General features: G+C 52.6%; 1 protein-coding gene across 1 annotated transcript in view; it reads right to left on the bottom strand.

Moving 5' to 3' along the window:
* Nucleotides 1-16131, bottom strand: part of SLC5A10 (solute carrier family 5 member 10) — an 88376-nt gene that overhangs the window by 59108 nt on the left and 13137 nt on the right. Inside the window, 2 exon segments of the mRNA XM_030578716.1 lie at nucleotides 2547-2627; nucleotides 5628-5733. Of these exon segments, the coding sequence (XP_030434576.1) occupies nucleotides 2547-2627; nucleotides 5628-5733 (187 nt within the window).

The raw sequence follows: 16131 nt of genomic DNA, 5'->3' as shown, positions 1-16131 counted from the left end.
CGTTTTTCAAAAACTGTTTGTTAATTGACACATTTTGATTCAATTTCAAACTTTTTTTTTTTTTTTTTTTTACATTTTTGCATTTTTAAAATAAAATTTGGGGGAAAATTAAACAAAATTTGGGGGGAAGGAAATTCCAAAACCTCAAGTCATTTCAACCCCCCAAACTGAAACCTTTCTGAAAACGTCATGTCAAGATTTTGGAACTGTTTTTAGGGAAGTTGGTTTTTGTTTGATTTTTCTTGACCGGAAATATTTGCGGAAATCTACCCCAGTTCACAAAATGTTTCAGTTGACTTGGATCTGCACATTTCAACTGTTAAAAATTTCAGATGAAAAATTTTGCCCAGTTCTACTCCCAACTCTGTGGTCATGGCTCAATGTTTGTAGAACAGCCTGGTGGGGGTAGCTGTTTAATACGTGAACCCTGTACGAACCCGCTCTCTATGCAATCACGTGGTGCAGGTATTTCCTAGCAGGATTTGGTGACTTGAGGCTGTTCCTCAAAGTATTGTGCTGTTGAGTATTTCTACAACGACAGCCCAAAATGAGTAGTTGGCAGGGACTGAACCTGTGACCTCTGATTTCAAAGCACAGGCCTCTACTGCTTGAGCTCAAGGAACAGCTATTTTGCAGCTGGCTGGTAGTAGCGGATTCAACCCTGTATGTGTGATCTAGCCACTAGAATAGGTTGACCAGGCAGCGAGTGTGAGAAATTGGGATAGGGTGGGGAGGTAATAGGAGCCTATATAAGAAAAAGACCCAGAAATCGGGACTGTCCCTATAAAATCGGGACATCTGGTCACCCTACAGTAGAGGGGGACAAAGAGGCATTTGGGAATGCCAGCCCCACATGAGCAGACACCTGTGTGCATGCCATTCCCACACTTGCCCTCCAGATTAAAAACCAATAGCCATAGAGGCCTTCCTGTTCAGCTGCCTGCACCAAACACGGGACAATACCCAGAATGCCAGGGCCTTTAGTTCTCTCTTCTCTGTCCCCAGCACAAACTGCGGCCGCCTTTCTGATCTGCACCTCCGGTAGGGTCAGGACGGTGGGTCTGGTCTGGTGACTACTAGGGGTGAACTGTCCTGCTCCTTTTTGTGCAGTCGAAGCCTTGGCTGCTGTTTGCCTTTGGTTTGATTTCTGTCAATACACGGCGTCAGAAACAGTGCCCCCTCCCAGCCCCAGAGAACAGGTGCTGAACTGTACGAGGAGGGTGGCGGGGAGGGGGGGGCTGCACAGAACAGGTGCAGCAAGGATTGCGGAGACGTTGGCTAGGGAAGCAGGGGTGTCTGCGCTCTACCCTCGACTCTGCCCCTGACTCCCGAGCGATCTAGGACAAGTCACGTAGGTCAAAGCTGGTCAGGCTTGGGTGCTTCACCTGATTTCGTTGGGAGCTGCTGGCACCCAGCACCTCGGAAATCAGGCCAGTTACTTAGTCTCTGAGACTTTTCACCATGAGTCCCCCCACTTCCCTCAGTGCAGACGTAACTCACTCTGGAGTTAGGGTGTGTACACTCGGACGACTATAGCAGCACAACGGCAGTGTTGCAGTGCAGACATTCACTACAGCCCTGGGAGGGGGGTTCCCAGCAGCGTAGACAATCCATCTACCCGAGAGGCAGCGGATAGTTCAACACATGAATTCTTCTGTCAACCTAGCACTGTCTATGCCCGGGGCTGGGCGACAGAGCTACGTCTCTCGGGGGGTGGATTTTTCCCACCCCTAAGAGCCATAGCCGTGTCATTGTATGTTCCCGGTGTAGACCACCTCTAGTGAGAGACACCCAACTGTGAAAATTGTGCCTTAACCCTTCTGCGCCCAAGTGCCCTGTCCATGAAAGGAGGAGAACAAGACTTCCCTACCTGCCAGGGGTGTTATGAGGCTCTATTCACTCAGGTGCTCCAGTGATGAGCGCCTGGAAATGCCTGGGAATGAAGTTAGAGCTGCCTGGGAATGAAGTTAGAGCAAAGCCGGAGGAAGACCCTGAGGAAGGGAAGTGAGTGCCCGACACCGGTTCCAGCTCCCTGGCTCCATGCACGTGGGATGCCGACTCCCTCAAGCCTGGGCTTTTGCTGTGCATGTTGCAGAGAAGATCAAAGGAAGTGGCATTCTGCTGTGGGCGGATCCCTTCCCGCGATGCCCCAAATAACACCCTGGGAGTCAACAGCTGGGAATTCCCTGGAGAAAAACTTGAAGTTCCACTTGATAGTCTGTTACCTAACCAGCCTGGCATCCTATATCGATCACATGGATCCCGAGAGCTGCCCCGTAGAACAGTGAAGGAGGAAGGGCACTAGGTGGGGAATTCACTCCTGTGCAGAGACTCAGCATGAAGTCTGCGCATTACAGGGCGTGCACACATGGGATATGGCCACAGGGGAGCATAAGCCGTCTGCAGAGCAACGAAGCTCACCCTAAACGTCTGGGCATGTGACTCCCTCGGATCAGGTATTTTAATTTATTTTGAAGCCTGCTCGAGTTGCGTGAGGAAAGGGGTTTCCCTTGAGCAGGGGTGTCTATGCGGCTCCCTGGCCTTACCTGTTACTGCTAAGACGACGGCGCCGATGATCATGATGAGCGTCTGCAGCGCGTCAGTGTAGATCACAGCTGCCAGCCCACCTGCACGAGATGGGAACAAGATACAGGGGACTCAGTCGGCACCAGGCCGGTCGTTGTTGTAATGTCAACAATAAACCCAACCATTCACCTGGAGACTTGGCCGTCGTTTATTGATCCCTGCTGAGCAGGAAACCTGCCTGGCAGGCCTGGAAGTGCTTCCACCAAGGTAAAACAGGAGGGCCAGCTCCATTCACTTCTGTGCAGCCAAGGGTTATGGGCCTGCCTGTCTCCCCAGGGGCGGGCGGGGACCATGCATACTCCAGTTGCAGAGCAGGGAGCATAAGGGTGCTGCGCTCCCCCACAAGCGTAGAGGAGGGTGCAGAAGAGGCTGAGCACTGGGCCTTGCCGTCCGTGCTGAGCAGGAGATAAAAAGGAAGGAGCGAGGGCCGAGGGAGATGGGTTCATCTGGAAAGAGGACTGAAGTGAGAGCACCATGTTCTCGCGCTCCTGCGCAGAAGGCCATGCCGCAGCCACGCAGCGGCTTTCTCCTTAGTGCCTGAGCCAAGGCCCAGGCACCGATCTAGCCCCGCTCCTCTCTTTCCTCTTTGCACTTCTACAGGCAGCGCCCAGGGACGCAGACAGCCTCTTGCTCAGTCCTCCAGCCCGTCCTCCTCCCCCAGCAAAGCAGGAATGTCCCCCCTGGGATGACAGTTCGCTCTCTCGGGCAGGGACCAGCTGAGCATTCTGGGTTTGTACAGCTCCTAGTACAACAGGGGCTCGGTCCATTGGAGCCTCTTAGAACGGTCACAAAACGGGGCCGTTATTCATAGGTCTGTGCGCGCGTCTAGGCCTGGGGCGCACAGGTGCTAATTCCTTAGTGCTTTGCCCTGTTTGTAACTAACTCAGCAAGGGGGCTTCCCACACTCGGCTGCGGACCTCTTTCCAGCCAACGCGAGAGCACTGCTAAGAAATGGATCCTTCCCTTTTCTTCCTTTCATCCCTTTCATCCGCAAGCAATTCCGCACCCTCCCTGGTGTTCTCACCCACCAGCTCCTGGCACTCCGAGCAGGTCCCCCATTAGTCACTGCCTAGCCAGGCGCTGCGCATTTAGTCCTTCCACGTCCTCTTTACCAAACAACCCCTTTAGTCGTGCGGTTTGGCCAAGCCTGCTCGCCTAGGGAGATGGGAATTCAGCCAATGAGGAGCAGTGGCTTAGAAAGGTAGCTGAGCTGTAGAAAAAAGGTTTGAAGCTATTGACTCCTGTCTCACGGCAAAATTTCTGGGTTTCACAGAACCCGTAACATCCGATTCGATTACACGGATTTTAAGAGATGTTCTCCTGGTTCAGTGGCTCAGTGACCCCACCCACTCGCTGAGCTCATAGAGTTAAATACCCAACACCCACATATGCTCTATGGACTGAAAAACATGCAGCCACACTTTGTTTGGGAGTGACAGTGACATCCGAATACCGTTTAGAGCAGGGGGGGCAAACTTTTTGGCCTAAGGGCCACATCGGGGTACGGAAACTGTATGGTGGGCCATGAATGCTCACGAAATTGGGGGTTGGGGTGCGGGAGTGGGTGAGAGCTCCGACTGGGGGTAGGGGCTCTGGGGTTGGGCCTGAAATGACGAGTTTGGGGAGTGGAAGGGGGCTCCAGATTGGGGTGCGGGGGGGTGAGGGCTCTGGGGATGAGGGGTTTGGAGTGTAGGAAGGGGGCTCCAGGCTGGGACTGAGTGGTTTGGAGGGTGGGAGGGGGATCAGGACTGGGGTAGGGGTACAAGGGAGGGTGTGAGGGCTCTGATTGGGGGTGCAGGCTCTGGGTGGGGCTGGGGTTGAGGGGCTTGGAGGTACAAGAGGGTGCTCTGGGCTGGGACTGAGGGGTTCGGAGGGGGGGGAAATCAGTGCTGTGACAAGGGATTGGGGTGCGGGGAGGAGGGGCTCAGGGGTGCAGGCTCCAGGCAGTGCTTACTGCAAGCAGCTCCTGGAAGCATGTCCCCCCTCCGGCTCTGAGGCGCGGCCAGACGGCTCTGTGCACTGCCCCATCTGTTCCCCATCCGAGAACCGTGGCCAGTGGGAGCTGCAGGGGCAAAGCCTGTGGACAGGGCAGCATGCAGAGCTGCCTGGCCATGCCTCTGTGTACTACATAGGAGCCGGAGGGGGGTCATGCCAGCTGCTTCCTGGGAGCCTCACAGGGCGGAGCAAGCCCCCAACCCCACTCCCCGGCTGGAGCGGGGCAAACCCCCGACCCTGCTGCCCGGTGGGAGCTGAGGGCCAGATTAAATGGTCTGACAGGCCGGATATGGCCCACGGGCCATAGTTTGCCCACCCCTGGTTTAGAGGTACTGGAGTGGTGTATTGATTTGATTGAAAGGAGAAGAGATTGGCCCAAACTTTCTGGGCTGGCGTGACTCCCCTGGCACTGATAATGAAGGGAACCTCCACTCCTGGTAATAATTCAGGGGCCTGCCACGGAGATCGGACCCAGTGGTCTGTGCGGGGTGGAAGCCAGGAACTCATGAATTCTACTCCCAGCTCTGACCCTCACTACCTGTGAATGGTTGGGGAAATCCCATTGGTCAGCCCACCAGTAAAGCAGGGAGAACACTGGTTACTACCTCCCCTCCAGTCATGAATGAGCTGATATTTGTGGTCACTGAAGCTGAAGAGCACAAGGATTATGATAAGCAGGGAAGTTTGTGATGAAGTGCGTTCGCTAAGGCCCTTTGGCTAAAGGATTAGACCCTCTGAGGATGGTCATGGTGTGGGGATGTCGCAAAGGTGGCCATTAATAATAGGCCCACCTGTGGGCACACGTACGTATACACAAGAGAGAGTCCCAGGCCCATGTTGGAGAGGGAGGAAGCCCGCTCATGCAGCCCTCACCCTGCTGACTTCCCTGGCCCAGGCAGCGTCTAGCAGTGCAGCCGCAGAGGGCAGGGAATCCCGAGCCAACGAGCCGAGGGGTATTTCAGTAGCTAGAAGAGGAACGTAAGCGCTGTGTGCCCAACAGAGCGCCGGCCTGGGAGTCCATCCTGCTCCAACACTTGGCAGCTTACCAGCGATGGTGTAGAGAGCTGTGACCACCAGCATCAGGACGGTGGAGAGGTAGAGGTTCCAGCCTAGGCAAACTTGTACAAACAGGGCCCCTGAGTACAGATCTGTCTGCATGAGAAATAAAGAACATGGCGTTTGGGGGAGGCCCACGGCTAGGCCCTGCCAACACACAGAGAGGTGGGAATGGGGACAATCTACCCACAGCTAACCTGGGTACCACAGAGCTTAGCACCTTCTGCCATGCACCCAACTGGAGGCAAGCGCTTCCCCACGCAGGCACCGCGGGACAGGAACTGGAGGTCTCAGCACACCTCAGCCAAGTGCAGAGCCACTGGCAATAACCAGGGGACTGACCTGCCCTTCCCACCCAAGTAGTGCCCAGAGCTGGGCAGGCAACACCTAGAGAAACTCCAAATGCCACTTCCCCGTGGTGGGGCCGTTTGGAGAGAAAATGAGTATTTCAGTCATCAGGGCTGGCAACCTGCCCTCTCTCACGCTCACACAGGGGTCTAATCCTTAACGAGGAGGCGGTGTGGTCTAGTAGCTAGCACACTTGCGTGGCACTCAGGACACCTGGTTCTGTTCCCAGCTCTGGGGCTGGCCTGCTGGGGGCATCTTGGTAACGTCAGTTGACTTCGCTGTGCTTCAGTTTCCTCAGCCATAAGATGAGGCTAATGATACCGACCGCCTATGTGACGTGCTTTCAGTTCTCTGGAGGACGAGTGCCATAGAAGAGCTTGGGATTATTATTATCCCGCCAGGCGCTGGCATGTCCCCATTCCCTTGAGAACAAAGGAGAGTTAAGGGTGCTCAGAACCTGCCAGGATCGGGCCTGTCACTGACCCATTAACCCCTCTTCCCTGCCCCATTGCTGACCCTACCGCTGAGAAGGCAGATGGTCACTGCAGAACTGGACTCAGCATCTCCCCACGGCAGGTAACTCCTCACTAGCACACTCTCCTCCTGGCGCTACTTTCAGCTGAGGATCTCAATGCACTCTAGAAACATTCACTTATTAAGCCTCATACAACCCCTGACAGGCAGGTGAGCACCAGGTGGGGAAACTGAGGCAGGGCACGGTCAAGTGACTCAGCCAAGGTCACGCAGCAAGTCAGCGGAAGAGTCAGGAGCAGAACCCAGGAGCCCCAACTCCCCCCTGCCTCTGCCTCACATCTTTGTTGTTTCAGGCTAAGTGCAGGCCATGCTCTCCGAGCAGGATCCGTCCCCTGGAGCTCCAGGGAGAGGAGACGACCTCGGCAGGGTCACTAGCTCAGATACCTAGGAACTAGAGACGCTAATTCCTGGTTACGCTGAACTCCTGATATGACGCATGATGGCACAGAGTCTCTCTCATGTGGCACACCCATGCCCGGAAGGCAGCGAGCTTGGCGCAGCACCAAAAGGAGGATGGCCCAGGCGGATAAGAGGGGTGGGCTCCTCCCAATCCCCAGGCCAGGCACTCAGTTCTCCTGTGAAAGGCAATTAAGCTGCCTCATCTCTGCAACATCCACCATCGGGCCCTTCCCAAAGAGTGGCTAGGGAGAGCCGGAGGCAGAGTGGAAGAGGGCACGGCCCCCAGGAGAAAATGGAGCACAGGAAACACACAGGAGTTGTTCTCCCTCATGATGGCAGGGCGCCGCAGAGGCAGTGCAGCATCCAGACCCCCAGAGACCCTGAACCTAGAGATGGCTGGAGGGGAGCCCTCAACTCCAGAGCCAGCAGGAGCTTTGGGCCACAGCTCAGCCCCTCGGTCTCTGTTTTCTGTCTCCTCAGCAAACTCCTTTGCCGTCTCTGCCACCCTTCGTCAGGCCAGCGGGCACACGTGATGGGTGCAGTAATGGGGGAGGGCCAGACTATCCCTCTCTGCTTGACTGGATTCGTTCCCTTGGCAGCCACCACCGCCTTTGAAAAGCCTGCCAAGCCGTTTCCCAGAGCCCCGCTTCCCGCCAGCTGGAGTGGGACGCTGAAGCTGTCTGAGCTTCGGGCCATCCCCGGTGCCATGGTGAGCCACGAGCTGGGGTGCTCACATGGGCAGAGGGAGCTCAGGCCAGGCACATCACAGATAGGATCCACACCAGGAGAGGAGCAGACGGGCTAAGTGCAAACACTAGAGGAATCGCTGGGTCTGTATTTCTATAACACCTCTTAGCCGAAGATCTCAGAGCAAACAATTAGCTCAACCCCTACACAAGCTGATTAAGGATTATACCCATTTGACAGATGGAGAAACTGAGGCACTCAGCAGCGATAGGCATTGCTTGCAGTTGGGCAGCAAAGACTAGCAAAGTGAGGGATCAAACTCAGCAACCCTGACTCCCAGTCCCCTGCTCTAGCCACCACACCATATTTGCAGCCCCCACGCAGCTGTCAGGGTTGGGTGTATGCTTAGATTGGCCAAAGGAGCCGTTCTAACACACACCAGAGGTTCGACGAGCCCAGCTTCTGGGGCACAAGGAGGAGATGTTGCCATGGACATTGCAACAAGACGCCTTGAGGGACCCGAGCCAGCCCTGCAGCTCTGCTGGTCACCTAGGAGAGACCCGTCCCGGCCCCCTTCCCTCCCCCCCACCAGGGGAGGGACTGGTCGCTCCAAAACCCTTTAAACCTCGTCATTCGATGAAATGTCACCTTTGACCAAAAGCTGGGGGAATGTCTCTTCCCTGGCACGTCGCTGATTGCAAGGCTACCACCCACATGGAGAGTGCTCTCCAGGGCACCGTCCTTCCGAGCCTCATTCCTTTGTGGCATCACACTCTGTTCAAATCACACAGCTCCACGGGACTGGAATGGAAGGACAGAAACCAATGGCCACCCATGGGCACCCTCCGCTGCCCAGCGGAGAGAGCGCATGGAAAGGTAAGTGGGAAGTTAGTTAAACATGTAGGGCCAGATCCTCAGCTGGTGCAAATCAGCCCAGCTCCACGGATGCCCATTTACCCCAGCTAAGGATCTCAGCCCTGAGTCAGCCTGAGTTCACAGGGCAGCCAGGCGGGTGCAGGAACTGTTGTTTATATCTCCTTATGCCAGCCCCCAGTCAGTCAGGCCTCCAAAGCAGAGCCTTTAAGAGCTGCCATAGGAAGACCTGCCGATGAAGGGCCAGAGGTGGTTATTAGTAAGAGACCCTTTCCAGGATGGAACCTGGTCCCAGACCAGACGGGCCCTGGGAGGCAGCAAACTAGGGGCCAGGAGACCTGGCTTTTATTCCAGTCCCTGCCGGGTGACCTTGGGCAAGTGAGTTTCCCTGTGAGTACAACATGGATAACCACAGTCACTCACCCAGCCTGAGAGAGCACTCAGACCGACAGAGGAAAAGGCTAAATATATAATTCATGCCCCAACCCCTCGCACACTTTCCACAGCCCCTTCCACACCAGGATCTCGGCTTCTGGCCTGCGAGGGGCAGGGCCCCAGAGCGTGCCTTCTGTTTGGAGCAAGGGAAGGAGGAAGAAGGAGTTGTCCCAGAAATGCAAATAGGATGGTGGAAGGAGCAGGAAGAGCCCCATGCTCCCTAGGTCATGGGGGATTGTAGCACCTCCTGCTGTTATACAGAACCAGGGTGCAGACATCACTCCTTCGCCAGAAGGATCTCCAGCATGCCTGCAGCTTCTCAGCGGGAGCCGGACAGGCCCAACAGACATTACTGGAAGAGTCCCAGATTAACAAGGCCTTTAACTTGGAAAGTTCAGGAGAAGAGGAGGACTTGGTAAGACTCAACTCCATGGGAGCTTCACGAATGCAGCTTGTGGATGTTCTGTGAGCTGGTGGGACACCTGCCGATTTAATCAGGAGGGTCCTGGCTACACCTGGTGCTGGGGTGCAGCCCGATCCATGCAGCTGAACGCTGTCATGTTCAGCTCAGCAAAGCGGGCCATCAACATTCTCCACGGGATTAGCGACTGGGTTGTGCAGGTGGAATCGAGGGCAAGATCTAGCTCCTCAAGCTCAAGGCTTCTCTGAGGGGGAGGTGAAAACCGCAGCCACGTGGGCCCAGCCTCATGCTGGGTGACGAGAATGAACCAGCCCTGTCTGACATCCCCGGGAGCCGGCCAGCCAGGACGTGGGAAGAACACTTGCAGTTCTCTAATCTATGTTGGCAGCGCGTTCTGCTGACCTGCATGGAATTAGCCTCCTGGCTGGACATGCCAGGCTCCATCCCTGCTGGATACATGTGAGCTGCTGCTGCTCTTGGTGCCCAAGACACAGATCCAGCACCGGTGCCCAACCCAAGCAATTGGGTTCTGCATCGTGGATCTCTCTGCAGCACCCTGGGGGTGTGGGGGGAAGCAAGAAGGAAGCCTCCCACCAGTCTGCCAAGGAGTCCCTCCACGGCCATTACTGCAGTCTGGCTGGAAGAGCCCTTGCTCCCTATGGCAAGAAAATAGCTGGTGGATCTTTGCAGGTATGGACTCGCCCACAGTCCCCACATTCTGCCCTTGTTCCACTGCCCAAATCCCCTTGGTTTGTGGGGTTGGTATCCCCGACTCGGAATAGAGCCCAGCCCACATGTTTGTACCACTCCACTTCTACAGCAGCCAAGACCCTCAGGGAGGGGAACCAGGATTGTCCCCTAACTGAACAAAACATTTGACTCTTTTTAACACACAGCCATGCAGTTCGTAATTAATGACTGTATGATGAAATGCCCAGGCTGGGGCCAGAACGTCTGCTGACATCCACCGCTCTGTGCTGGAGTCAATCACGCTCTGGTGGGTGTTTTAGTTAATGGTTCTAGCTAGGTTATGAATTTGCCTCCACTCCATTCTGGCCAAACCAGCTCTACAGGAGAGGCCAGGTCAGTACCCAGGGTCCATTAAGATCTTGGATTCTCTGCTGAGGCTGTGGGGGTTGGGGGAGATATTGAATACTGGCAGTGCTTGATGTGGGCACCTTTCCACAGAGAACACATGACCGAAACTGCAACTAAGCCCTAATAGGACTTTGGGTCAGCTATCTTATGCAGCCCCCCAGGAATGGCGCCAGATGTCAGCATTATCTTCTGGACTAGGTAATTCCACTGCAATGGGTCAGAGATCAGCAGAAACTCACCAATAACAATTATGATACCCAGGGCCATGCTCCATCCTGAAACTCTAAGCGGGAAGGCTCGAGAGCCACTCACACTCCCCTAAGCCACTAGTCCCAGCACAAAGTATTATTAATGTAGAGGGTCATTCTCCACTGGTAGGAGCACAAAGAAGCGTCAGTTTCCCCCGATCACAGTTCCATCCCATGGAGCTGGGATTAAAGGGGCCATTGTCCATCACGTTCCCTGGAGCTCCCAATGTTTTTCTCTGGAGTGATTTACCGTCTTTCCTGCCAGCTTCTAAGCCTTCAGTCCTGGGACTATCCCCAGCCCAGCAAGCCTTCACTTCGCCCCCTTGTCCCAGCCGTGGAGAGCAGATTTCATAACTGCTCCTCCTGGGTTCCTTAAGGTCTAACGATGTTTGCTTCTAGCTACAGCTGGTGCAAATGCCTTTAATTCCTGGCTCTGAAGAGGCCACAGCATCTCTACCTGCTTTGTAATTTTGCTAGGGTGGCAAACAATGAGAGTACATGTGACTGGTTAATAAGACATCCCAAAGACAAAAACAAGCTCATTAAAAGCAGGCCTGAACCATGCACAAGACAAGTTGTTACCATCGTATGAGGAGGGCAAAGCCTTTGAAGTCAGGCCCTGCAGCCTTGGCAGGAGGCTTGCCCTTCCCTGCACCCGTGAGTGACCTCACTTGAAAACTGGCTCTGATCCAATGCTGTCAGCACGGCACAAAGAGAAAACAGGCACAAGGCAGCGTTTGGATTTAATGGGGTTAACCCCATGGCCCTGGTGAAGTCAGGACGGTGCTGGAATGAGGCAGCCAGGGAACATACATGATCTTTAAAGCAGGCCGATACCCACAGTGTGCCAACATGGGCTGCCCAGCCAGATAGGGTGCTCCAGTATATTCTTACATGATGCCATGTACTAGCCAGGCACAAAGACCCCTGGGGAAGCCCATCCTGAGAGAAGTCTAACATCCCACTTGAGTTGGCAGTAGGATTTGAACCTGAGACCTTCAGCTTAATTGGGTGCGTTGTAGGTTCACGCTTTCCTCTAAAGCATCCCACAACAGTCCATGCAGGAGGCAGGACACTGGATCAATTTGTCCCTGTGTGCTTGCAAACATTCATCCCAACACATGGCTGGCAACAACTACCCCATCCAAATGTACCTGGAATGGAGCTAGTGTAACACAGACAGATCCCGGTTGTCGACGGGATGAAATTTGGCCAAGCCACCATGGTAACCACCCCTAATTTCTAAAAAAGTGCCACGGTGTCGTTAGTGACAATGAGGGGCCAAGATTGTGGTTTTACAGAATCATAGAGATGTCGGGCTGGAAGGGACCTCGGGAGCTCATCTAGTCCAGCCCCCTGGCTGAGGCAGAACCAAGTAAACCTAGAATACCCCTGACATGGGACTGTCCAACCTGCTCTTAAAAACTTCCAGTGATTCTACAACCTCCCTTGGAAGCCTGTCCCTTAACTACCCTTTGAGTTAGAAAGTTTTTCCTAATCTCTCACCTAAATCTCCCTCACTGTAGATTAAGCCCCAAACTTCTTGTCCTACCTTGAGTGGACATGGAGAACTATTGATCACCATCCTCTTTATAACAGCCCTTAACTTATTTGAAGACTGTTATCAAATCCCCCCTCAGAGTTCTCCAACCGAACCAGGCCAGGTGTCCTCACAGGTCAGGGTTTCTAAACCTTTTGTCATTTGTGTTGCTCTCCGCTGGAATCTCTCCAGTTTGTCCACCTCTTTCCTAAAGTGTGAATCCCCGAATGGATGCAGTTCTCCAACTGAGGCCTCAGCTGTGCTGAACAAAGCAGAACAATTACCTCCTGCCCTTGCGTACCACACTCCTGTTAATAAACCCAGAATGACTGTCAAACCTTAGTCCCAGATTTGGACCTTAGCGTCCAGAATATGGGGGTTAGCATGAAAACCTCCAAGCTTAGTTACCAGCTTGGACCTGGTACTTGCTGCCACCACCCAAAAAATTAGAGTGTTTTGGGGCACTCTAGTCCCCCTGAAAAACCTTCCCTGGGGACCCCAAGACCCAAATCCCTTGAGTCTCACAACAAAGGGAAATAATCCTTTTTCCCTTCCCCCCTCCAGGTGCTCCTGGAGAGATACACAGAAGCAACCTCCATGAATCTAAGCAGAAGGAGTCCACCCTCTTTAATTCCAATCCTGGAAACAAAAGCACTTTCCTCTTCACCCAGAGGGAATGCAAAATCAGACTTCCCCCTGACTTCTTCCTCCCACCAATTCCCCGGTGAGCTGCAGACCCAATTCCCTGAAGTTCCCCACTAACGAAAAACTCCAACAGGTCTTAAAAGAAAGCTTTATATAAAAAGAAAGAAAATACATACAAATGGTCTCTCTGTATTAAGGTGACAAATACAGGGTCAATTGCTTAAAAGAAATATTGAATAAACAGCCTTATTCAAAAAGAATACAAATCAAAGCACTCCAGCACTATATTCATGTAAATACAAAAGAAACAAACTCTTTGGTACTCACAGCTTGGAAACAGAAGATTAGAAAGCAGAAATACTTCTCCAATGCTCAGAGAAAGCAGGCAGACAGAAAACAAAGACTCAGACACAAACTTCCCTCCACCCAGAGTTGAAAAAAAATCCTGTTTCCTGATTGGTCCTCTGGGCAGGTGCTTCAGGTGAAAGAGACATTAACCCTTAGCTATCTGTTTATGACAATGACATTATCCTTTTTTGCACCTGCATCACATTGCTGACTCATTCAATTAGTGATCCAGTACAGCCCCCTGATCCTCTTCAGCAGTGCTACCACCCAGCCAGTTCTCTCTCATTTCGTAGCTGTGCATGTGATTTTTCCTTTCTTAGTACTTGGCACCTGCCTTTACTGAATTTCATTTTATTGATTTCAGACCAATCCTCCAATTTATCAAGATCATTTGAATTCTAGTCCTGTCCTCCAAAGTGCTTGCAACCCCTCCTAGCTTGGCATCATCCACACGTTATAAGCATACTCACCACTCCATTGTCCAAGTCATCGATGACAGTACTAAATAGTACCAGACCAGGACTGACTCCTATGGGACCCGATCCTCCCAGTTTGAGAGCAAACCACTGATACGTACTCTGCGTACAGTCTTTCAACCAGCTGTTCACCCACCTAGACCACATGTCCCTAGTTTGCTTATCAGAATGTCACTAATCTCTTACCCAAAAGACAGCACCTCCATCAGCACCCAAGCATCATACTGGAGTATGGATTCTGGGAAAACTCATGGTGAAAGGCACTTTCGTGTGAGTGCCCAGCACCACTCCTGCTCATTCTAGATACTCGGGGAAGCATATATGCAGGGAGAATGGTGTCCCTTTACTCATAGACTCATAGACTTTAGGGTCAGAAGGGACCAATGTGATCATCTAGTCTGACCTCCTGCACAAAGCAGGCCACAGAACCCTACCCATCCATTTCTATAACAAACCCCTAACCTATGTCAGAGTTATTGAAGTCTTCAAATTGTGGTTTGAAGACCTCAAGCTGCAGAGAATCCACCAGCAAGTGACCCACGCCCCACGCTGCAGAGGAAGGCGAAAAACCTCCAGGGCTTCTGTCAATCTGCCCCGGAGGAAAATTCCTTCCCGACCCCAAATATGGCGATCAGCTAAACTCTGAGCATGTGGGCAAGACTCACTAGCCAGCACTCAGGAAAGAATTCTCTGCAGTAACTCAGATCCTATCCCATCCAACATCCCATCACAGACCACTGGGCATACTTATCTGCTGATAATCAAAGATCAATTGCCAAAATTAAGCTATCCCATCATACCATCCCTTCCATAAACTTATCAAGCTTAGTCTTAAAGCCAGATATGTCTTTTGCCCCCAGTGCTCCCCTTGGAAGGCTGTTCCAGAACTTCACTCCTCTAATGGTTAGAAACCTTCTAATTTCAAGTCTAAACTTCCTAGTGTCCAGTTTATACCCATTTGTTCTTGTGTCTACATTGGTACTAAGCTTAAATAATTCCTCTCCCTCCCTAATATTAATCCTTCTGATATATTTATAAAGAGCAAGCATATCCCCCCCTCAGCCTTCTTTTGGCTAGACTAAACAAGCCAAGCTCTTTGAGTCTCCTTTCATAAGGCAGGTTTTCCATTCCTCGGATCATCCTAGTAGCCCATCTCTGAACCTGTTCCAGTTTGAATTCATCCTTCTCAAACATGGGAGACCAGAACTGCACACAGTATTCCAGATGAGGTCTCACCAGCGCCTTATATAACGGTACTAACACCTCCTTATCTTTGCTGGAAATACCTCGCCTGATGCATCCTAAAACCGCATTAGCTTTTTTAACGGCCTGTCATAAACGGATAGTTAAGAGTTAATGGAACAGTTCATATCTCTTTTGCCTGTAAAGGATTAACAAGATCAGTAAGCCAGGCTGTCACCTGACCAGAGGACCAATCTGGGGACAGGATACTTTCAAATCTTGAGGGAGGGAAGTTTGTGTGTGTGTGTCACGGAGTCCCCGGGCGATGCTCTGGAACTGCTCCCCACCAAGCCAGGCAGGACTTTGGGGAGCCTCCTCTCCCTTGGAGCAGACTTGTTCAGGGCAAGAAGCTCACACGTCTTCACCTCCTGGGTCTCTCCTTGGAGCATTCAGCATCCTCTGCCCCTCTGTGCGCTTCCCACAGAGAGTCCACCCCAGTGGGGTCCTGGGGAAGCCACAGGGTCCTGCACCCCCACTTTGCAGTCAGACATGACTCTTAGCCAGCCAGTAAAACAGAGATTTATTCAATGGCAGGAACAGGGTCTAAAACAGAGCTTGTAGATACAGTGAACCGGACCCCTCGGCCGGGTCCATTCTGGGGGGCAGTGAACCAGACCCCGTCTGCACTTCACTCCTCAACCCCAGCCAGCTCCAGACTAACAACCCCCCCCAGCCCCTCCTCTCTCCTCAGCCCCTTTCCCAGGCCAGGAGGTCACCTGATCCCTTTGTCTCCAACACCTTCAGCTGGCACCTTTGCAGAGGAGGGGCCCAGGCCATCAGTTGCTAGGAGACAGAGTGTCAGGCATTTAGGTGCACTGGCCCTTTGCTCTGCCAGATACTTAAGAACTGCCATGGGGACACTGAGGCACCAACACAGTATTTAGAGAAAACATTAAGAACATTCCCAGTTCATCACAGTGTGCTGTTAGAATTTGGTTGTTGTTCACTCTGGGGGCTCAGAGGGACCAGACGTGCAACCAGGTTTCTCTCCAATCTCCCTGATACAGGTTCTTATAGATTCAAAATAGTGAGTACTAGGTAGATAAAGCGAGTTAGGCTTATGCTTGTTTTCTTTATTTGCAAATGTGTATTTGGCTGGAAGGAGTTCAAATGCGTATTTGGCTGGAAGGATTTTAATTTGTACTTGTATACTTAGGCTGGGAGGGTATTCCCAGTGTCTATAGCTGAAAGACCCTGTAA

This window comes from Gopherus evgoodei, chromosome 10 (genome assembly GCF_007399415.2).
Source record: "Gopherus evgoodei ecotype Sinaloan lineage chromosome 10, rGopEvg1_v1.p, whole genome shotgun sequence".
Classification (NCBI taxonomy): Eukaryota; Metazoa; Chordata; order Testudines; family Testudinidae; genus Gopherus; species Gopherus evgoodei.
The sequence above is the reverse complement of the archived record's forward strand: the minus strand, read 5'-3'. Positions and strand labels throughout refer to the sequence as shown.